Raw genomic sequence first — 23,848 nt, 5'->3', positions numbered from 1 at the left:
ATCTATTACTAGCTACTATTAGTTTACTCTGTACATAAAATAATTCTTCTGAATTCTATGAAAGTCTATAGATACTGTAACACCAGCGCTGTACGTTAAAAATATACATTATTTATGCAGTAAATGACACTTGAGCTACTCTTAACATTTGATATTTTTTTAAGTATATATATACGTCAATTACTACTATAATTTAACATTTATAAAGCTCAAATGATATATCCCAAGATGTAACGCAGAAGAGGTAAGACAAACACTTAGAGCCAATTATTATAAAGAAGAAGAAAAAATACTTTACATCAATACTTTCCAAAGCATTTGTTTTTTCTTTTGAAAGTTTTAAGCAGGCGCCTTATTGTTGGCAAGTACCTACTGTTGTTGCTATTTAAAATTAAAGGCGCCTATAAAAGTTACTATCCCTTTCATTTATGTCCTGTCATGCAAAGCTTATTGGTAAGCAGACACCCCTTTTGACTAGGACATTATTGTTATCTGGGTGGGTTCGATTATGTTTCTATAATATTGATTTTAAGAATCCTGTATCGATAACTTTGAAAATCAAGCGTGAGATACATGCAAATAATAATAAGGGTGATGGTATGTCGTTATAAGAACCAATTGGGGTTCACAGAATTACAAGTAAAGGTTAAATCAAAGTGGATATTGTGTAATGTACAAATATTTTAAGGAATACTTCTATATAAAGTATAATGCAACAGAGAGTGAAGTTTCACAGCTGCAATAAAAACGCTTTGATCTACAATCCTATATATCAGTGTGATCTTTCCGTTAAGACTTTAAATATGATCTTTTGTTTTCTAAAAGAAAAATTGATGTTCATCCAGCTGCGGTCGACAAGTTTTTTTTTTCGGTGGTCGACCGGTTTTAATTTCCATTTATAGACAGAAAATCTATTTCATAAAAGGGTAACACATTGAAGTGCAATACCAACGCCAGATACAGGTATGTGGTAGGCTATCACACATTAGTATAAGTGTCAAAGAAAGATTTAGGAGGTCAACCAGTTTTTACCTATCAATCACAACTAGGTGAGCGTCTAATAGCAAAGAAAATCAAGAGATCAATATTAAAACATACATATAAATATATAAAAAAGGGGAAGGGTAACTACAACTTAATCAAAGTCCAACCTTTAAAAAAAAAAGCTTGCAAAAATCGCCTACTAAAATCCTTTTTTTTTAATCATTGTGTACAACAGGTTGTAAAAGAAACCAATACAAACCACAAAAAGTAGCTAAAGAAGAAAAAAAGGCATTGAACCTACTTAAAGGATGTGTGATCTTGTATATTATGCTACCTCTTCTTGATAACAAGATCCTTTCTGATGCGCTATACTCTAATATCCAGCCTTCCTTAAGGACAAACCTCTTTTGTTGGGACCTGCAAATAATTTTACACTTCCATATCCAGATTATAATTCCTGGAATATTTATTCGTGAAAAAAACATTGTTTTGTGCGATACTGGCTGGTGGGCCGGAAGGCAAGAGTTGGATTACCTGAAGCGCAATACCCCATTCAACGGTGGTTGTATAGATGCTCAGGCATAATAAAAACGTTAACAAATGCTATTTAACATTTCCCACAAGATTAGACCATTTTGTATATGTCTTTTAAGAGTTGTTTTGAGGTTTGTGCTTTCAAGGACATGTCAAAGCAATCCAAAGAAATCTAGAAATCTCCATATTTAAAAATATCTATATAAATAAGTTGATCCTATTTCTTCAAGTTTGAGTCATTTATAATTATGCGGAACAATAAAATGCATTTTTACTTCTTGTGACTTGCTCTCCATATTCAGTATGTCGGGAGGTTCAGGTGAAAAGATTATATTTATTTAGCATACTTAAAGTCAGCAATATGAGATTGACACAAAACAATAAGAAAGGGTGAAAAAATGACGGCCAGATCCGCCGAATACATAACACAAATTGATCAGATAAATAACCAAGTTTTTGAGTATTGAGTATATGGACCATTGATACTGTATATAAGAAGCATAGCAAAAGGAGAATATGCTGCTAGGTTTAATTAATAGACAGCCATTTTGAAAAGTAAAGCTACCGTTTCAAAATATGGTATCGCCCGAAAATGAGATTCCATTCACATGTCAATTATTCTTTGGCATTTTTATTTTCTTTATAAAGAGAACTAATAAGTCTCTTACCCTCTTTTCTTTTCCTTTTCCTGATCCTAACTTGTTTTAAAGATATTCAAAATCAGTATCCGATTTCTTTACGAATATGGCCAAGGACATGTTGATGATGAATATGGAATTGTGTCTATGAATATTGCCGTTGACGAAGAGCTGTTTGATGTCGAAACAATAAGTTTACGTATTTAATTTTTACAGAACAAATATGCAGTAAGAGCTGATCCTGTAATGAATTGAACAGCATACCAGAGGGATAGCAAAGCTGTTAACAAGGAGTTATGCAATAAGCGACGCTATATATTTTACTCTAATGATGAGAAAGTAAGATTTTTTTTTACCTTTTTTTTTTTTTAAGAAAATTATATGTGAATCCTTTTTCAGCCGTGAGTTGGTTAGAAATTTATGTTCATGCACCCCAGATGTGAGCTAAACGTTATTAAAAGGACCCTGAAAGCATTTCCAAGAAAAAGCAAAAGACAGATCGACATTGCATTTCTTTTTTTTTGGGCTGCGAGCATCTCCTATGGTGTTAGGAGCATAAATGCCCACCACACCTTTTCTCAAATTTATTGAGCATGCTAATGAACTGAGGTGTAAATTACATTCAACAAATAATTGAATCTGATTCATAACGTACTTTACTTGCCCGGTTCAGTGACCTTATTAAGTGCTTGGTTTATAACTTTGTTCGGTATAAAAGTTATTTTGGCTCACAGCCCAGTCCAGCAGAGAGAAAGGTATATATGCAAGAAATTTGGCAATTTTTCATATATATATATATATATATATATTTTTCAAAGGCTGGTTCATTTAATTTTTCTACTCTAGATTGATGTTTTTTATTTCACACACATATACACCTCTAGAAAACCATCAAAGATTTTTAAAATTAAAAGGAAAATAAATGTGATATATATATGTGTTTTATTACTGCTTTATATAGTATCTATAGACCTTTTCATTCGAAACAAGTGGGATACTGTATAATTTGACTCTGTATTTGAATTTTATTTGTATTTTTCCAAGTAAATGCATAGATACATACATATAAATGAATATTTAATTATATCTTTTATGGATTCTTATAATATATTTCTTCCCTTCATCGTCTGAGTAAACTTCATTTTCATATTTAGCCTTGCGTTTTGTCCAGTAAATGCTATCACCATACAATATAACATCCGCTGTGCCTCCAAATAGTTCAGTCCCACTCGCATTATAAAATAATATGAAAACAATCTTCCCGTATTTGCTCATAATTTCTTGTATGTACTCCTTTAAAATTTCTTTTCTGATCAGAGGTAATCCAGTGAGATAAAATTTGTGAAATTTTTGTGGATACTGATGCGTAAATATAGGAAACACTGTCGAATCGCCAATGTCAATTCCGTTTTCTCTTAGAGAAATCACAGGTGTCTCACAATCGAAAGCAAACTCGATAGCATATTCTTGGGAGTTAAAGCGTGCCCGTGTGTATTTTATTCGACTTAATGCTCCGAGAATATTGTCTGGGAATTTGGCTTTAATTGCTGCCGACAATTCTTTTGAGTCATATATATAATAGCACGAACAGAATATAACACTGTATTTTTGAGTGGTTAGCTCCCAGCACTTGAATTTCTGAAGATTTTAAGATTAGTTAAAATGAGTGTATATTCTTTGAATGGATTATATGTACATCGATATCTCTCTCGTATATTTTAGGAAAACCAGTTTCATCCTGATTGTCTATTCCAGGTGAGCTATGCATATTTTTTTTCTATCTTTAAAATATAGGTGAAAGAAGTGTTTTCAAATAAGAACACTTGGTTTGTTCAAACTATATATATATCTAACTAATCATACACAAATGACTTTATCGTAAATTATCAATCGAAAAATAGTTTGATAACTTTGCCAAAGTACATGATATTGTTTTGTCAAGGTAAACTAATGATACAGCGATAAATACATCATACAATAAACGCTATACAAACAAGCATCTATCATTTGAAAAAATATATTATTAAACTCTTGTGCAAAGACTTGGGCTTCTTAAATATCTATATATCTTATATCACATTGACTTTAGTTCTGTCTTGAGATCCTTTTATTTTCGTACAAACACATATCTATAGAAATCCATAAAACAAAAAGGTTCCAAATCAAAGCTGACCCGAACTTTTCCTACCAATTCTTTAACTAATAAATAAAGATATAACTCACACTTTTAAACACGTCTTTAATGTAAAGAAAAAGGTAGCTTTATATATGTGTGTATACAAAATATAACGAAAGATTTACAATGGTTTGATAGTGCTTATATTATTTCGAGCTCTGTATATTCGACCTAAAAACTCGCACAGTTCTACGAATACATCTTATAATTGGTTTTGTTTTAGTAATCATATAGAAATAAACTATAAGAAAAATGCTAAATAGGTATTTGCGGATGTACTTTATTTATATCTTGTATAAATCATATTTTATAAAGTGTTTTCTTTACTTCTACTGAAATATTTTTTCCTTCATCATCTGAGTAGATTATTTCTTCAAGTAAATCATCGAGTTTCTTCCCATCAGTTTCATTGATATACACTATAATTAATGCTCTGCCTTCGAATAGATCACTTTTATATTCATCGTAATATCTTATATGAGAAACTTTTCCGTATTCTTTCATAAACTGTGTTATGTGTCTTTTCAAGGTATCTCTTTCGATAAGAGGTAATCCAGTTATTTGAACTTCATGAAATATGTGTATATGCGGACGTGTAAACAGAGGGAAAATAGTGGAAAATTTAACCTTTATCCCAGTTCTTCTTAGATGAGCTCTAGGCATATCAGAATTAAAGGCAAATTCAAGACAAGAGTTTTGGTTGGCTGACGGGCTATTAAGGTTCATGTTTTGCTCCAATACTCCAAGAATATTCTCGGGAAATTTGGATTTGATTTCTTTCGCAATTTGCCTTTTCTTTGGCCAGGAATTACATGTGCAGAATACAACACCGTTCTTTTGGGTTTTCGATACCCGGCATCCGAAGTTCTTGATAATTTGAAGCTAGTCAAAATGGCCGTATATTTTTTGAATGCATAATACATATTTATATATATATATATATATATTATAATTGAATATCTAAGCAAATAGTTCAGTGATGTTTACATATACTTCTTTTCCTTCATCATCCGAGTAGACTATATAGTTAGGTATAATGTTTGGTTCTTTCTTGTCAAGTGTGTGGATGTATAACATGATCCATGCGTTGCCTCCAAATAATTCACCGATAGGTCCATCTTCAAATTTTACAAAGATAACATTCCCGAATGGTCCCATGAATCTTTTTATGTGAGTCTTCAAAGTATCTTTCCTGATGATTGGTAGTTGAGTGATTCTGAATCGGCGAAATCTATGCACGAATGGATGCGTAAATAGAGGAAACCTTATCTTGTTTTTCGCTTGAATCCCTTCATTTTTCAGAATACTTCTTGGTATATCACTATCAAAAGCAAACTCAATGATGTATCTTTTTTCGTCTCGATCTCCTCGCCAAATTTTATGTCGAACTAATGCTCCAAGAGCATCATCAGGGAATTTTTCTTGAACTGCATTTGCCAAAGCATTGGCCAAAGGATATCCAAGATTATTCTTGTATGTTTCCTCGCACAAGCAAAATAAAACCCCATTTTTTAAATTTGATGTCTCCCAACACCCAAAGGTCTTAATATTTTAAGGTTAGTGAAATTATTATGTTTTAGTTGAATATCCTATATACCTTAATATCTTCTTCTGTAACTTCTGGAAGATCAGGTTCTTCTGGATGATCGGCTCCAGGTGTGTTTTGCATGGCTTTAATAAATTCGATAAATAAAGAGGAAGTTTTTTCTTTAGAAAGATGAATTATCCAGTTATTTTAACTACATATTTATGTAAAAATCAATTGTTGTCACTGACGCAAGTTTATCTAAATATTCAAACATACGTTCCTTCTAATGTGCGTGTATAGCTATAAAAGTCCTATGACATCTTTACCAAATTGTGTATCTGATAACATGTTTTACACTTGCAAAAGACAACAATATAACGAAGAAAAGAAGAGAAAACCTGTCTGGAGATGTAAAGTGATTATAAACTTGTTTTGTGTGCGCCTTGAGTGTCTTGAATACGCTGATTAAATATTTGACAAATAAACTTCAATAGCACTCTTTATATTGGTTTTTGGAAGACATAGTTTTCTTCTTCAAATCCAATGATGATCCATAAAAAGCTTATTTGGTTCTGTTTTGTTTTGTTTTTATACAAAGAAAGGATTGCAGAATATAAATAATAGGTTTCTTTAAGGATTGTCTTCTTTTAGAGAGAAAAAAAGAATGAAAAATACAGAAAGAAATCAATGATAACAATAACAATAAGAATAAATAATAGTAATGATAATAGAAATAATAATAATAATAAAAATAATAATAATAATAATAATAATAGAGCATCTAAAGAAAGAGAAAGAAAGACAATGGAAAAGAAATCAAAACTATGACGAAAGCTCATGGTGAGATTGTACATGTTGAGAAGAACTCAAACTGGAATGCAAGTAAGGAGATGGTGAAGAAGTCTCATCCAAGATATTCTTTGTGATACTTGAAGACCGGTGATATCTGTTCATGTTTGGAGTAAGGGATGTCGGTGATGTTTCGACCAATGTCTTTCCTGCCATACTAGACGACCGGTGATAATTTGGAGTTGGATTCAGGGCCGGTTGATTCGACATCTCATGGGTTTTGACATGAGGATGAGGATGAGAATGGGAGTTAAGATGGGGGTGTGAGTGAGGGTGCTGGTGTAGACTTGGAGGAGGAAGAGATTGCTGATGCGAGTACTGATGTGATGGCGAGGTATATGGGTCTGACAGAGGGTATCGATGCATATGAGATTGTTGTTGCTGTTGTTGCTGCTGTTGTTGGTGAGAGTAAGTTGGGGTTGAAGATGATTGATAAATGTCGGGTGGTCCATCAAATAATTGTAAATCTGCAGACAGAGATGGAGATGGAGAAGCAATACTGGGTGCATTCGATGCATTGGGCGAAGGCTTCTTGTATCTCATCATATTCTCTACCTTTTTCAAAAAATCTTTTGAAGATATTTCGATTGCTTTACCATCAGCAAGAGTTGGGTCTTCCAAGAATGGCTCAAGCTCTTCAGGTACCTAAATTATCATCAAATTCCACAAAAAAAAAAGGCATTCCACGTATTAGATATAAAGAAAGTAATACCAATGCCAATACGAATAAAAGTACGCACACACACAGGCACAGTAAATCAATCATGATATATAAAATAATAATCATATATAATCATAATCATAATCATGAAATTGAAAATCGGGTCTTACCAAACAAAAGTCCTCGTGGGTTTCTAAAAGAATCTCAACAGCCCGGATTGCGGAAAACGAGTCGTCTTTTGTAGGGTCCTTTGAATCGGTTGTCAAGATATTGGGTGCAATGACACGTGCAAGATTTCCAATGTCCATTCGACTACCCGCATCGTTCGATAAATTGGAGAAGGAAGCTGTCCATTTCAAGAACAGACAAAGGATTTCAAATGTGTCTCGATTGCATCGTGGAAGCATACAACAAGCCAAATGAAGTACATGCTTTCTTGCGACGGGGTTTTCAATTCCTACAATAATCAAATTTAATCAATTGATTTGATTAAGTGATTAATTTATTAATGAAATAAATTACAAAAAAATAAAGGTGAATACTTACTTTGAGCACAAGTAAATAAACCATGAAGCTTGAACGTTAATAGCGGGTCGGGCAATTCTCTCAAAAACTTCTTCAAAAGAGCAGCAATCTGGATCGCATTCTCTGAAGTAAGGTCAACATCGTGGGGGTGTTTGTCTAGTTGTTCTGTCAACTCCTTTAGTCTTCGAATATTGCCGTTCTTTCGGAACACGCCTTCTACTGACATATCTATAATTATAATAACATTAGAGTTAATAAAATTGTACTGTATTTGTAAGCTTATATTATATTTATATACCTTTCTGTCGCATGGCCGTAATAGAATCATCAATAAACCCAGCAATCTTAATTGGTGAGGGACCAACACCAAGATTGGACTCCACTCCGGTTCTCTCGGTCAATACATCCAGAGACACGCCAAATGTGCCTTCTTCCTTTCCTTTGTTTGGCTTTCTGGCTCCTCCTGCTCGAATAGACGTAAAGAATTTACCCCAAATAGACGCCTTCTTGAGCTCGATCATGTTCAGCAGCTCGCCCAGAGTGAAATATTCGCGCACATAAGGCTCAATGTGAACCACGGCAACGTGACGGATGATCATGTACTGTAAGGCGGAAAGCTCCGAAAGATATTTCCGTGGTTTTCCTTCAGGGGTTGTGTGATAGGTTCCTTTCAAAATCGGTGTCGGAGGGCCATTACCATTAACGTTGCCATTACCAGGTAAAAATGAGGTTGGCGAGGTGGGGAGTCCGGAGGGTTCATTTATACTTGGCAACGAGTTGGCCATGTTTTGGGTTGCGAGTTGCGGTAAACCCGAGAGCCCCAGACTACCCTGGGATCCGCTGCGTGGTGAATTGGGTGAACATTGACCAAGTGGCAGAGGCGGCAGGTTCTTTTGCTGGTCCAGTCGACGGACCAGACTGTCAAGCCGGGTTGGTGCAGTTCTGAATGGTATTTCTGAATCACCCGCTTCCTCTTGGATGGGTTTGCTTGTGTTTGCATTCGCATTTGCATTTCCTACCATCGTTGACCGCTTGGCAGTCTTGAATGACCGAGACATCTTTCTCTCGAGCTTTGTTGCAGACATCATGTTTGTGTCGGCAATATGGGTTGGATAGTGCAGCATCTTTTCATCGACATATTGGTTGATAACCTGTTGTTTTTCAACAGTATGGGTAACTACATCTTTTCCGAGTGCATCTTTTGGTGCCTGGATTTTTGTTTTACTGGAATAGTCAACGGCCGACAATTGCTGATCTATCATATATATATATATATCATACACGTACACGCATGACAAGAGAGTCTATCCTTTAGCCATCTATCACACACACACACACACTTTTGTTTTTCTTTATTCCTTTACCTGTGATTTGCAAAAGACTGCATAGTCGACTGAGTGCTACTCGAAGAAGGAACGCATATTGTACAAGTTTTGTGACGTATTCAAATAGAAATCCACCTTCCTTTGAACCTGAGCATTGGGAGCACAACACCGATTGTGATGCGGCGCTAAAAAAAGTTGATTCTAGCTGGTCTGAGAGCGGACGCTTACACTGTCGGCAGCCAAAGCATTTGATGTGCCATCGGAACTGTCCGTACTTGATGCACTGGTCCTCAATTGGCAATTTACACACATGGCAGCAGTCTGTGGCCTCTTTGGACCTTATCAGTCTCTGACTGTCTCGGCTGTGCCGCTCTCTGCCGGCCACTTCCATCAGTTTTGCCAGCAGGCGAGATACTGCCACAGGTTTTCCGATAGTTATGTCCAGTCTCAGGGCAGCCGTTAGTGCCACGCGGATGAGGATCTTGAGGTAGTGTGCCAGACCGGTGATAAGAGAGAGTAGTTCCTGAGAGATTCCTAATTTTCTCATCTCGGCTTCTTGGGTTTTCCACATTAATGAAAAGAAATTGATAATCTTTTTACAGAGCATCTTGGCTTCCCGAGTATATTTGAATTCTATACAAATGTTTATACATTAATAAAGATTATTGATAAAGATTATGTTTCTATAACTGGACACACTACAATTTAACTAATTAAATAACAATAGCGTCTGTACTTACCGGGTTGGTTGTAATCAGTGTAAATCTTGCAGAGTTCGTCAATACCAGCAAACAAAGCTTCTACATGGACTAGGAATCTTTCGGATATACATATGCCTTTGATGTAACTTCCATTTGATACATGTAATAACATTTCCGAGATACAAACAGCCGAAGATTCTATAATAGTTGTAGGATAAGCAAGAGATAATTTATCTATATTAAAATCACAGCAAGCCTAATACATCCGAATTTTTTTCTGCTCTTTTGTTCTTTTGCTCTTTCTTACCTTCAAATGCTGACAAAACTTGCCATATCCGAAACACCTTTTCTTCTGTGTCGTGTTGTCTTTCAAGTAATTGTCCTGGATTTTGTGGAGGACGATCTATTTATTTATTTAGTATTCAATAATACTTGTGTAACCAACCAATATATAGTAACCCTCTTAATGATAATAATATGACATTCTATCTTATTTTATTTTGCTATCATTTTTTTATATTCATTAATCAATTACCTTTTTGTGTAATAATATCACCATCTTCAATCGATGGTTGTGCGATGCGGACGTTCCAGTACTATATATATGAAAAAAACGTGGGTTTGTGTCAAACAGGAATTGGATAATGAATGGCGGAGATACTCCCGAAAACAGCCTCTTTCATATATATACTATTTCTCTCTTTTATATATATAATTGAGGGAAATTGGAGCAGTGGTAGTAGAGTAGCTAATGTGTAGCATAACATAACATATAGTAGCACAGCATAGTGTTTTTTTTTACCTTGTGAATCATGTAGCATTCGGGATGCCAGTGTTCGACATCATCTTTTCGGTCAATCTCTACATATTGTTTCAAGATTGCCATCTCGCAACCAGCGCACATGACTGCGAATTGGATTGAATAGTGAAAGTGGCAAAATACTTGACCATTGTGCTCATAATATGAATCCTCAGGACCAAAAGCAACCTCACATGCACTGCATGTGAAATGGTCGGTGTGGTATTTTTTATCCATTGCGATTGTGTAAGCGGCTCTCAGAGGTTCGTGGCATTTGTCGCAGACAAGTCCGAGTCTTCCAAAGTAATCGCGTTCGCACAGGGGTAGAGTTTGGCCATTTTCTGCTGTAAAAGGAAAGAATTTGGATGCTACGGGTGCATTACAATCCTGATGGTTGGGATGAGCTTCTTTGCACACGGTCCCTCCCCTCCTCCTCCTCCCCCTTTTTCTTTCTTTCTTTCTTTCTCCACCTCTACTCCCCCCCCCCCCCCCCCTCTTCCCCTCCTTCCTCTTCCTCTTTGTATTATTATTTTCTTTGCTTTTTTATGAGGAAGAGAAGAAGAGATGCCAAGGTAGCTTACCAGGCAAGTAAAGCATTCGGGATGAAAGTCTTCATCAAGAGCTTTTACAAGTTGACTTCCTAGTTGATCATGGCATCGAGCACAAGTTGGTGCTGCTGGTCTGGAAAGACTGTCAAAGTTTTGTTCCATTATACGAGGTGTGTGTGTGTGTGTGTGTGCGTGTGCGTGTGTGGCAGGCTTTGGACGAAGGAAATAAAAACACAGAGATATAGATATATATTTGTGTATATATCTATATATCTAATATGTGTGTATATGTATATGTGTATGTATGTATGTATGTATGTATGTATGTACTTATATATATATATATATATAATTTAAACAGTAGAGCGAGGAATTTGTTATGTTTCGTTTCTTCGTTTCTTCGTTTCTTCTTCTTCCTTCTTTTCTTGGATTTTAGGTTGTTGTTGCTGTTGATGATGAAGAGGATGATGTTGATGAAGCTGTGGATGCGATTCTTTTATTTTCCTTCTTCTTGATTCTCTTTCGTACTTTCAATTTGATTATGTATATATGTATATATGTATATATATATATATATCTCTGCGTGTGTTGCGTGTATGCGTGTTCTCTTTGGTTGACTATTTAATGTCTAATGAATATTATATTGTCTTCGTCTTTCCTTTTTTATTTTTTGCTTTGTAAATTTGACAAAGACTTTTTTTTTTCTTTCCCCCTTCTTTTTGTGTGTTTTGTTTTTCTTCTTCTTTTATGTGTTTAAAGAAGAATAAGAAGAAGAAGAATAGGGTGAATTGGTAGACAAGCAAAAAAAGGCTTGAAGAGATATAGAGAGGGAGGGAGAGGGAGAAAAGAAAGAAAGAAAGAAAGAACGAAGGAAAGAAAGAAAGAAAGAAAGAATTAATTAATAATTAGAAAGAAGAGAGGGAAAAAAAAGCTAAAAAGCAGAAAGCTAAAAAACCTAAAGAAAAATTTAGTAATGGAAGAAATTAACAGGCAAAGAAATATATATATATATAATAAAAATATATGAAAAGTAAAGGAGAGCAAAAAGTTCAGCTATAAAAGGATTGGAAACTCATGTCATTAGAAAATAGGAGGGTCTGTTTTTTTATATATTTTATTTTATATATGAAAATATATATATATATATTGTTGCTGTTAATCAGACACCGCACAACATGTGATTTGACTGTGTAGAAGTAACTCTCTCTATAGCCTCGAGAATTTTGCACATACACCATATTCTCATAGTGTACATACTACATTTATGTATTTCTATAAGTAAGTAATTAAACGCCTTGAAGAATTACCATCATTATAATCGCATTCTAGTGAGTAAATTTAAAGAGGGCAGAAAATCAAGAAATGGTGTGAATAAATTTAGTTTTGAATTTTTATTACAATTTATATGTGTGTATGTGTGGAAATTGAATTGAATTCAGAGAGGAAGGGTAGGAGAGACAAGTCAAGATAAACTCAAGTAATATATAAATTCCAAATTGACTCGTTGACTGCAACCCAATGTACATATATATATTATTGACTGTAATTCCAGAAAATTTAATTGGCACTTGAGAAGGGGAATAAGACATAGATTAAGGTTTTTGTTTTGCAAAGTATTGAGCTGAAATATTATTGTGACTTTTGTAGATCAATTGGTCAATATTATTAAAGAAAACTATACAGTAAGAAGAGAGAGAGAGAGTGTGTGTGTGTATATGTTTTTGTTCATAAAATACACTGGTTTGTAGGGACTCACTGTTTAAGGAAATCAAGAACAATGGTACCATTTAGATTCAATGGAATATTGCTAGGCAACCACATCTTCTATTATATATTGTTGAATGACAAATATATTTATATAAGTATATGTCGATCTTGTATATGAGATTATTGTTATTTTTGGATACAACACCTTCCATGCAGTGTAATGTAGATTAGATTCTATAGCCCAAACCATATATATATATATATGTATTGTGAAGCGCGCCAAGTATCAAGTATATTCTATATACATGTACATATACATATATATATTATTCTTACTACTATACTAAAGCCATTGATAATAGATATTAGCCAATTGACTGACTGTTCGATCGATTGATTGCTTGATTGCTTGATTGAACTATCAAAATAAATGACTGTGCAAGGTTCTTGCATAGATAATAATGATAATGATAATAATCATTTTATTTTATTTTAATAAATCGTGTCACTGTTGTATTTATAGGCTTGGGAGAAGCGAATGCTCATGTCACAAAAGTAGCATATTTCACATCCGCAACGTGGCAATTCAACAAGTATCTTGCACTGCATTTTGTTTGCACGTGGTTGTGGGGTCTGTGGTCGATACAGCTTAAACGAGTTTTTGTTTTTGCGTTTTGCGTTTTGCATTTTGCGCTTTGCGTTTTTTTTTGTCTTTTTGGTTTGGGAATCACAAATAAGAATACAACATGCCTATCAAACGTGTCAAGGGCTGTAAGAGGTAAAGGTCCGAGAATATTCCATTTCTTAATATATATATATACCTACTATGTATGTATGTATATCTGTACCTTGAAACTAATACATTACAGCTGTTACAAAATTTAGCATAAATCCCTCTGTAATTTTCTACATAAAAAAAAATGCTGTATAATACAGTGCGATCTGGTAGAATTCAAAGTTGAATATTTGAATATTGGATCCCATTAATATATATATATAGAAGAAAAGAAGGAGTATAAGTATCGATAATGAGCAATACAAATCTTATAATAAAGAAAAGGAGAATTAGAAATCTTCCAAAAGTGGGCTAAAATAAAATAATAGCTTATTCTTATAAATATGCTTTGGGTTATTTGATAGAAAGAAGAAATAACATGCACAAATAATTAAAGTAAGGGTCCAAACTTGATTCTGCAAAGTTGCTCTTACATGTTTGTTTTCAATACAACAATTCTAACATATATACATGTACAAGTACATGTATGTGTGTATAGATTTGATACATATAGTATTCATTCTTTCATTTCTTCTTGATTTCTTCAATTGGGGATATCCCTCTATTTTATTCATACCACATTATATTCTATCTCCTCTACTGATTCTCGATCAAGAAGTTCCCTCGAAATACACAACATAACATAACGTTATATGACTGTTCAATTGAGTTTGTTAATAAATAGATGGATAAAAACTCCTACAAAATCGACAACCGACTATGTATTTAAAAGTTAAATTCAAATGAGCACGGAAAATCCTTGTTAGTTATTCTCTTTTGGGGACCAAGCCAAGTACATCACAAGAAGCCCAGTTTAATTTCTTGAATACATATACAATATATATATATATATATATGTGTGTGTGTGTGTGTGTACATAAAAAAAAAAGCTATAAGGAAATCAAAAATCAAAACTAAAGAGAAAGAGCAAAAATAATATATGGCATGTTTGTAGCACAAGATGCTTATTATTATTTTATTTTTTTATTTTTAAAAAAGAAATAATACCTAATAATTCTATTGGCTGTGAGTGAGTTATAATGTTGTACAAATTACTATTAATGGGAATTGTATAATAATTTTTTTTTTTAAAAATAAAATAAAATAAAAAAAAATGAGCAGAAAAGATGGTGTTAAATTATTATTATTTTGTGTTGGTGTGCACACTATATATATATTTCTTTGGGGTTTGCTACACAGAGTGACAAAGGCAGTGCAATCGGAATGTTTTGCAAGCATGTGGGTATATGTGTGTGTAGAGTTGCAAATAGGCAGTAATCATTTGCAAGACACATGACAATTGTAGGTCCAACTCTAACTCTAGCTCTAGCTCTAGCTGTAGAGGTTGTAAGCTATTGATGTTTAGAAATAAGACCAAGTCACAAACAAATAAGAAAGTATATGTATTACATATTTGTTAAACATATGATTGTGAGAAAAGCAAAACATAGTTTCGATGATATTTTGAAGAAAACCTAGAGAATTACATATCTAGTATCTTGCCCACAAATAAACTCATATGTGTATATATAGAAATATTGAAATATAGAGACAAGAGGTTGGGCATTATCATTATCGTCCTGTTTATGTCCTAAAGATAAGAAAGGTTGAGGAACCTCAAAGAATTAAATATGTACGTGGCTCAACTGCCAATTCCTTTATTTATTTATTTATTTATTTATTTTGCCGTTTCAACTCTAATAATACGCAAATAGCCAAATGTCCAAATAAAGAGGTTGGTGGCCTAAGCCTTAGAAGTGTCCCCAATTAAAACAGAATAAAAGGAAAAATGAAATATACAAAACAAAAACGTTTCTTTTGGGTAACACATTTGCTTTGAGTTGCTTTGAGCTGCTTTATTGTGTTGTGCTTTGGTGAAATAAATAAATAAATAAATATTGTTATTTACAGCCCGCCAAAATTTGCACACACAGAAAGAGAGAGAGACAAATATGTTTTATAAACCTTCACAGCCACAGCTTAATATTGTTGTTACTATTATCATTATTTTAATTTGAAATGATATTGGGTATTGGAGTTGATCTTTTACATTTGCCTCGCCTGGCTAGTTTGGTGGCTAGAAGAGGTAGCGGTGGCCTGGCAAAAAGAATCTTGAGCAAGAATGAGCATGAGATGTTTACAAGAAAGTTTCCGACATCTGAATGTCGTGATCAGGTTGTTCAAGAGCAACAGTTGATGTTTCTTGCCAAACGGTAACTGTAATAATGTATATATCAGTAAGAAAAGAGTGGTTTAAATTAAATTAAGGTTCTGTATATATATGTGTGTGTGTTAAGTTGGTGCATAAAAGAGGCGATTTATAAAGCCTTGTTCCCGGTTCAAAAGCTAGAGTGGAAACAAGTTACAGTAACAAAGCTCAAAGGTAAAAATAAACTAAAGAAAAAAATAATATTATAAATTGTTTGTGTGTAAAATATGTAAAATGTGTTTTGTAGTGTGTTGCTGTTAGTGTTGTTGTGACCTCTTTTAAAAATTCATATTGTATATAAAATATATATATATACAAAAAACCTTCTTCTACTTCTTCTATTTTAACAAATCTGTTTGTAGGTAAACCTGTAGTTGAGGTTGATAATGCAAAGGCTTATGGGATCAAGGGTGTACATGTCTCACTGTCGCATGATGGTGATTATGTGATTGCTCAAATTCTATTGGAAGGATAAGTCTTTTGTTATAATTTTTATTTATTTATTTATTTTTACAAGGCTGTCACGAAACCAATATTTGAATATTTATATCTATATATTGTAACACAGAAATAGATCTCTCTTTCTCTCTCTATTGTATTTTATTATTATTTATATATGTTTTTTGTTGGATCAAAAAAAAATATATATATATATATATGTATTCACTAAATAAGCTTACAAGATATCTTTGTGGTATAATAATCATTTATCCTTATTTTACCAAGATGATGTAATTGCAATTGAGTCCCCCCTTTAAGATTTTTCAATTCAAGAGTGTTTCTTTTATACATATATACATATATTTTGACAGCCAAAACAAATATTTATTTTCTAGTCAATATAGATACAAAAAGAACTGTTTTTCTCTCTTTTGTATGAATACATTTACATACATATATACATATTTAAATATAATATATAATTATATAGACTCCGGGAAGCTAAAATAAATAAAATAAAGAATTGTACCTATTTTTGTACATGAGCTTATAATCCTTTTTTAGCAATATCAAGAAGATATAGATAGAGAAGTAGAAATATATATGTCTATGTCTATGTCTATGTCTATGTATATATATTTGGTCTCCTTTATGATCACATAATAATAATTTATTAAGTTTCTTCTTGTTCTTCCTTTTTATCTATACATTTATTATATATACATTTCGATTTTTGTCTGTTCTATCAATTCTTTTGATTTTCTAGATCTCTTGTCTGTAAGTATCATTTTTACTATAATATTTACATATATTACTTCCATTTAACTAAGCAAGTTACATACTACACCACATTACAAGGTACTAGATAGGCAATAAGAAATAAAGAAAGAAAGAAAGAAAGAAACAATGAATAAAACATATAATTAAATCCATATAACATACCCAATTCCACATGCACAAAAAAAACATACATACAAGAAACGTAAAATAAAAGATCCATAGATATTTTTCACCAAATCAAAAAAATCAAAATCAAAAAATATTGATAACAATTCAGTGCATTTAACTTAACAATTTACCATAGCTACAAAATCTACAGAATACACACAACCAAAAAAATAAAAATAAAAATAAAGTAACATTATATTTTTTATTTATATTTATATTTATAATTATAATAATTAACCAACCAACGTTTTTTGCCTTTCTTTTTTCTTTCTCTCTCTCTCTCTTTTCTTCCATCTCTTTTCTCTCTCTATTATATATATTTTATAATATATATATATATATATACTATATTTCAATACACCAGATTTGAAAGTTGCACAACCACCACTACCACTACCACCACATCATTATTATTATTACTATTATCAGTACACCTTTTTCTTTTTACTTCAATAGCAACAACAACAACTACAACAACAATTACAGCAACAATAAGACTATCTTAACCCCGTCTAATGGAACCAAACCCTGACGCAATCCAAAGCCAAATTACCTGTGCAAAATGTCATGATCTAGTAGGCAGTCGATTCATGAAAGCATTAGGCAAAGAATATCATCCCGAATGCTTCACTTGCCTAGTAAGCCAAGTTCCCAAAGTCTATCATATATATATAATCTTCATATTCATATTCACACTCTTTTGAACTAGGATTGTGGAGTACCGGTCGCATCAAAATTCTATACTTTCACATTAGATTCCAATCAGACTCTTCACCTTTGCGAGCGCGATTATTTTGCTAGACTCGACCTCATTTGCGACAATTGCCAAGATTTTCTCAAAGAATCATACATCATTGCCGCGAACAAAAAATACCACACCGACCATTTCACATGCAGTGCATGTCCAGTAGTCTTTGGTCCTGAGGATTCATATTATGAGCACAATGGTCAAGTATTTTGCCACTTTCACTATTCAATCCAATTCGCAGTCATGTGCGCTGGTTGCGAGATGGCAATCTTGAAACAATATGTAGAGATTGACCGAAAAGATGATGTCGAACACTGGCATCCCGAGTGCTATATGATTCACAAGGTAAAAAAAAAATCCAAAAGAAAAAAGCATACTATACTGTATCATACTGTATACATTGTACACTGTATACTGTACACCATACACCACGCACCGTACACCGTACACGGTACCCTTTATATTTCTCTTTCTTTCAATTTCCACACCTATAGACTACAAATAGTCCCAATCATTCTCACCATTTCCCTCCCTCACTTCAATGTACTCTATAATATCTTTACTGCTATTTCTATTGCTATTGCTATTGCTATTGCTATTGCTATTGCTATTGCTATTGCTATTGCTATTGCTATTGCTATTGCTATTGCTATTGCTATTGCTATATATCTTTGTATGACTTTATGTCTCTATTCTCCTTCTTTCTTCTCCCTTCTTCCACGAATTATTAGTTACCAAAAAAAGACAAAAAAAAGAACGAGAGGTCTTTTTTTTTTTCTTCCTCTCTCGTTTTTTTTTGGGGGAGTATCTCCGCCATTCGTTTATTCAGTTCCCGTTTGACGCAAACCCACGTTTTTTATATATATATAGTACTGGAACGTTCGCATCGCACAGCCGTCAATTGAAGATGGTGATATTATTACACAAAAAGGTAAAATAAAAATAAATGTAAAAATAACGATTTTGTCCAAAGAAAATCAAATTGTTATGTTATGTCTGATATTCATGCTTATATAATGATCGTAATCATGATTTTGATCGTATTAATAGCAGTAGATCGTTCCCCACAAACACCAAGTCAATTACTTGAAAAACACCAAGAGACAGAAGAAAAGGTTTTTCGGATATGGCAAGTCTTGTCTGCATTTGAAGGTAAATAAGAGAGAAAGAGAGAAAGAGAAACTAGATAATAGTTAATTAAATAAAGGAACGAGTGTGCAGAAGAAATATCTTGAGGTTAAAGGAAGGGGGAAGAAGGGGGGGTAAAGAGGAGAGAGTGAATATGTAATGTCCTTTCTTTTAAAAATAATAATACTAATCTTCAATTGAAAAATGGTATTGGTAAACAATGTAACTCACATATTGTTCTTATTATTATTATTTAAAAAAAAATGAACAATCAATTCAATTGATCAACCAATCAATCAATTGACCTATCGATATTCATATCTATAGAATCGTCGGCTTTATGTATATCTGAAATGCTGCTACACGTATCCAATGGAAGTTATATCAACGGCATTTGTATTTCAGAACGATTTCTAGTCCATGTAGAAGCCCTGTTTTCAGGAATAGACGAACTCTTGATGATCTACCATGAACATAAGCAGCAAGGTAAAATACATATCTATTAGTTGGCATAGTTACCTTTCAATATATATATATATATATATATATTCTCTCTTTGGTCTTACATATTAATTATATATAAACATTTGTATAGAATTCAAATACACTCGGGAAGCCAAGATGCTCTGCAAAAAGATCATCAACTTCTTTTCATTAATGTGGAAAACCCAAGAAGTCGAGATGAGAAAATTGGGAATCTCTCAAGAACTACTCTCTCTTATCACCGGTCTGGCACACTACCTCAAGATCCTCATTCGTGTAGCACTATCGGCTGCCCTACGTCTAGATTTGATTGTCGGAAAACCTGTAGCCGTCTCTCGTCTTTTGGCTAAACTAATGGAGGTCGCTGGAAAAGAAAGACACAGCAGAGACAGTCAGAGACTGGTGAAATCTAAAGAGGCCACTGACTGCTGCTGCTGTTGCAAATTATCAATTGAAGATCAGTGCATGAAATCCGGACAATTCCGATGGCATATACGATGCTTTGTATGCCACCAGTGCAAAAGATCCCTCGCAGATCACACCCATCTGGCTGTATTTAATGCATCATCGCACACTTTAATGTGTACCCGATGTTCGGGATCAAGAGACAGCACCACGAATTCTTTTGAATACGTTACAAAACTCGTGCAATATGCATTCCTCCTTCGAGTGGCACTCAGTCGATTGTGTAGTCTTTTGCACATCACAGGTACAAAATCATTATCATTATCATTATTAGTTTAGTTTAATTATTACTTTTATAATTTACTATTTATTTTGCTATTTTAGCAAGGTAATAGTAACAATAGTAATGATGATAATATAAAACAGCTTATTTAATACGTCGTATGTTAATACTTTTATATATACATATTATAATAATACTAATAATTGTTAGATCAGCAATTATCAGCAATTGATTATTCGACAAAGTCAAAGATCCAGGCCCCAAAAGACGCACTTGGAAAAGAAATTATCACCCACACTGTCGAAAAGCAGCAGGTTGTGAGCCAGCACGTTGACGAAAGAACCCATCACTACCCGACCTACATAACTGACACTAGCATGATCTCGGCCACTAAACCTGACCGAAAGATTTCTCGGTCATTCAAAACAGCCAAAAGATCAACCATCATCGGCAATGCCAACACATCCATAATTGATGATGTTGAACAGGGCACATCTGCTACTACTGCTAATATCAATAAAATCGATAACAATACTGGTACCAACACCGACAACTCTAACGACAACACCAATACAGCAGCAAATAGACCAGCGCCGGCGCGGTCAGATAGTTTGGTACGATTGTCGGACCAGAATAAGGAATTACCACCACTGCCAACACATGCTTTGGCAAATAAGACACGCCACAGACCCCAGAAAAGCATTGGACTCGACGACCTTCCACAATTTGCTGCCCTCACCGTAGCCGAACACCCGCCCTATTCTCTTGGCAGAGCCACCGCAACACCAACCACACTTCCCTCTACCCAGCTTTCTCCGCACCACCCCCCTACTCAACCTCAAACTCATAATCAAACCCACCCCTACACTCATCCTGTTGCTACAACGGCAATGGCAGGAAGAATGTTCGCTCCACATGCTGGGACCAGGTCTCGAATCTATCTCTCTGAACTATCTGCTCTGCAGTACATGATCATCCGTCATGTAGCCGTGGTTCATATTGAGCCATATGTGCGCGAGCATTTTACGCTTGGCGAGTTGTTAAACATGATTGAGCTCAAAAAGGCATCTATTTGGGGAAAATTCTTTACATCTTTTAGAACAGGGGGTGGAAGGAAGGCCCAGAAATGCAAAGAAGAGGGTACATTTGGCGTACCTATTGACGTTCTCACTGAAAAAACAGGAGTAGAATCTAACCTTGGAGCTGGTCCTTCACCGATAAAGATTGCTGGATTTTTAGACGATGCCATTACGGCTATGCGACAAAAAGGTAAAAGAGAAAAAAAAATCAATTCAAATGAAATATATATATATATACATATTATCATTAATATTATTATTATTTTTTCTTATTTCTTTAATGGTGTAGATATGTCGGTTGAAGGAGTTTTTCGAAAGAATGGCAACATTCGAAGGCTAAAGGAACTGACAGAGCAACTAGACAAACATCCTCATGATGTAGACTTGACATCAGAGAATGTAATTCAAATTGCTGCTCTTTTAAAAAGGTTTTTGAGAGAATTGCCGGACCCGTTATTGACATTTAAACTGCATGGATTGTTCACATGCGCTCAAAGTAAGTAATCTCTTTTCTTCTTCCTTTTTCTTCTTTTTCTTTGTCTTTTCCTTTCTTCTCCAACCACCTCTTTCTTATACTATTATTACTATTATTATGCATTTATAACACCACCACAACCACAACCGCCAATTTTACTACTACTACTACTACTACTACTACTACTACTACTACTACTACTACTACTACTACTACTTCTTCTTCTTCTTCTTCTGCTATCACTATTATCATTATAAATAAATAAAATAAATATTAAATAAAACAAAAAATGATCAATTCAAATATCTAATATGTATATGAATATATATATGTATATATAAACAGAAATTACAAATCCTTCTACACGAAGGCATGTCCTTCATCTGGCATGTTGCATGCTTCCGAGGTGTAATCGAGATACACTTGAGGTCCTTGTTCTGTTTTTACGATGGGTTGCTTCATTTTCTCATGTAACAACTGACGTCGGCAGTCGCATGGATATTCCCAATCTTGCCCGTGTAATCGCACCGAATATTCTGACAACCGATTCAAAAGATCCTGTAAAAGACGATTCATTTTCGGCTATTGGAGTAGTTGAGGTCTTATTGGAATCTTGTGAGGAATTATGCTTGGTAAGTAGAAATAAATAAAATAAAATCAAATTAAAATGAAAGGAAATGAAATGAAATGAAATGTGTCTTGTATCATTATCACTTTAATGCAATATATATTTATTACAATAAAAATGAGTCAGTCCATTAATCAATTAACCAATCATTTGCTTTTTTTTTAAACAATAATAATAACATCGATAGGTTCCTGAGGAATTAGAGCCGTTTTTGCAGGATCCTAGTTTAGCAGACGCATCGGCTATGATGGACATATCTTCAAAAGAATTCTTAAAAAAGGTAGAGCAGATGATGAAGCACAAGAAACACCAGCAACAGCAAAACCTGCATCAGCAGCATCCTTCCCAAAGCACTACCAGTATACCTCCATCATTCACATCATCTACCGACCTTCGACTGTTTGATGGATTAGTCGATGGACAGCACCCACCACCTACGTCTATCTATACACAACAGCAATTCTTACCTTACTCTAACCGACATCCTTCCTCTGACTTTTATCCTACAAATCTCTCACGCCAAGCCGTCAACCTCAGACCTCCAATTAACACCAGCCATTCCTCATTTTCATCCATGAATAGCTATCATCATCTTCATCAGCAGCAGCAACAGCATCAACAACAACAGCAGCAGCAACAGCAGCAGCAGTATTATCACCACCAACAGCAACAACAACAGCAACAACATCAACAACAATACCATCATCCTCATCCTCATCATCATCACCATAACAATTCTTCCTCTTCCTCTTCCTCTGGCCAACTTCCTCCTTCACCTTCCTCCCCATATGCACATTCCCCACTAAACTCGGCACAGCATGTAACTTCTCAATAGAAAATACAGGGTGTTTTGTTTTGTTTTGTTTTCTTCTTCTTCTTCTTCTTCTTCTTCTTCTTCTTCTTTTTCGCCTTTAGTTTTTAAGAGGGCACGTAATTATTTATACAATTTTCATTTATGTTTTCTTTTATTACTTTCATTCCTTCCTTTCTTTTGTTTCTTTCTTTCTTTTTTCATATTCTTATTTTATATTGATTTTTGGTTAATTGGTTGACATATTCACAGGAACAGGAACAGGAACAGGAACATGTAACATGTCTTGTATGCGCCTACCCAAGATACGTAAATATTTATATTTATATATATGAATATGTAGCCTACAATTAATCAATCAATTAAGAAAAGAAGAAGAAGAAAAAGAAGGAGAAAAAAAAGACAGCTAAATTAACATATATTCTTTTTGTCTTGCTACTACTACCATTATTATTTATTC

The 23,848-nt window shown here is 34.0% G+C and overlaps 6 protein-coding genes across 6 annotated transcripts; 3 read left to right on the top strand and 3 right to left on the bottom strand.

Annotated features, from left to right (window-relative positions):
* Positions 1-428: 428 nt before the first annotated feature.
* On the top strand, positions 429-1,569 carry PHYBLDRAFT_165633 (hypothetical protein; the record flags this gene model as incomplete). Its single annotated transcript, XM_018435269.1, has 2 exons — positions 429-597; positions 1,220-1,569. 2 exons carry the CDS (start codon positions 429-431, stop codon positions 1,567-1,569), a joined length of 519 nt encoding a protein of 172 aa, XP_018295182.1.
* A 1,664-nt stretch (positions 1,570-3,233) lies between these two features.
* On the bottom strand, positions 3,234-3,924 carry PHYBLDRAFT_165632 (hypothetical protein; the record flags this gene model as incomplete). The annotated part of the gene is made up of 2 exons (XM_018435268.1): positions 3,234-3,794; positions 3,853-3,924. The coding sequence occupies 2 exons, from the start codon at positions 3,922-3,924 to the stop codon at positions 3,234-3,236; spliced, it is 633 nt and encodes a 210-aa protein (XP_018295181.1).
* A 708-nt stretch (positions 3,925-4,632) lies between these two features.
* PHYBLDRAFT_165631 (hypothetical protein) lies at positions 4,633-6,001 on the bottom strand (the record flags this gene model as incomplete). Its single annotated transcript, XM_018435267.1, has 3 exons — positions 4,633-5,214; positions 5,320-5,874; positions 5,930-6,001. The coding sequence occupies 3 exons, from the start codon at positions 5,999-6,001 to the stop codon at positions 4,633-4,635; spliced, it is 1,209 nt and encodes a 402-aa protein (XP_018295180.1).
* Positions 6,002-7,246: 1,245 nt separating this feature from the next.
* PHYBLDRAFT_23008 (hypothetical protein) lies at positions 7,247-11,430 on the bottom strand (the record flags this gene model as incomplete). The annotated part of the gene is made up of 11 exons (XM_018439792.1): positions 7,247-7,354; positions 7,541-7,827; positions 7,917-8,123; positions 8,194-8,813; positions 8,925-9,103; positions 9,234-9,853; positions 9,961-10,119; positions 10,229-10,324; positions 10,478-10,517; positions 10,724-11,107; positions 11,302-11,430. Coding segments are annotated over 11 exons (2,829 nt in total), but the record flags the coding sequence as incomplete, so codon positions are not given.
* A 4,339-nt stretch (positions 11,431-15,769) lies between these two features.
* Positions 15,770-16,434, top strand: PHYBLDRAFT_108948 (hypothetical protein; the record flags this gene model as incomplete). Its single annotated transcript, XM_018428080.1, has 3 exons — positions 15,770-15,948; positions 16,048-16,133; positions 16,334-16,434. The coding sequence occupies 3 exons, from the start codon at positions 15,770-15,772 to the stop codon at positions 16,432-16,434; spliced, it is 366 nt and encodes a 121-aa protein (XP_018295178.1).
* A 1,429-nt stretch (positions 16,435-17,863) lies between these two features.
* Positions 17,864-22,857, top strand: PHYBLDRAFT_109402 (hypothetical protein; the record flags this gene model as incomplete). The annotated part of the gene is made up of 10 exons (XM_018428112.1): positions 17,864-17,986; positions 18,058-18,441; positions 18,967-19,006; positions 19,147-19,248; positions 19,552-19,710; positions 19,820-20,445; positions 20,803-21,664; positions 21,764-21,970; positions 22,295-22,581; positions 22,765-22,857. Coding segments are annotated over 10 exons (2,883 nt in total), but the record flags the coding sequence as incomplete, so codon positions are not given.
* Between the last annotated feature and the right edge of the window lie 991 nt (positions 22,858-23,848).

Source organism: Phycomyces blakesleeanus (assembly GCF_001638985.1).
Source record: "Phycomyces blakesleeanus NRRL 1555(-) unplaced genomic scaffold PHYBLscaffold_5, whole genome shotgun sequence".
Lineage (NCBI taxonomy): Eukaryota > Fungi > Mucoromycota > Mucoromycetes > Mucorales > Phycomycetaceae > Phycomyces > Phycomyces blakesleeanus.
The sequence above is the reverse complement of the archived record's forward strand: the minus strand, read 5'-3'. Positions and strand labels throughout refer to the sequence as shown.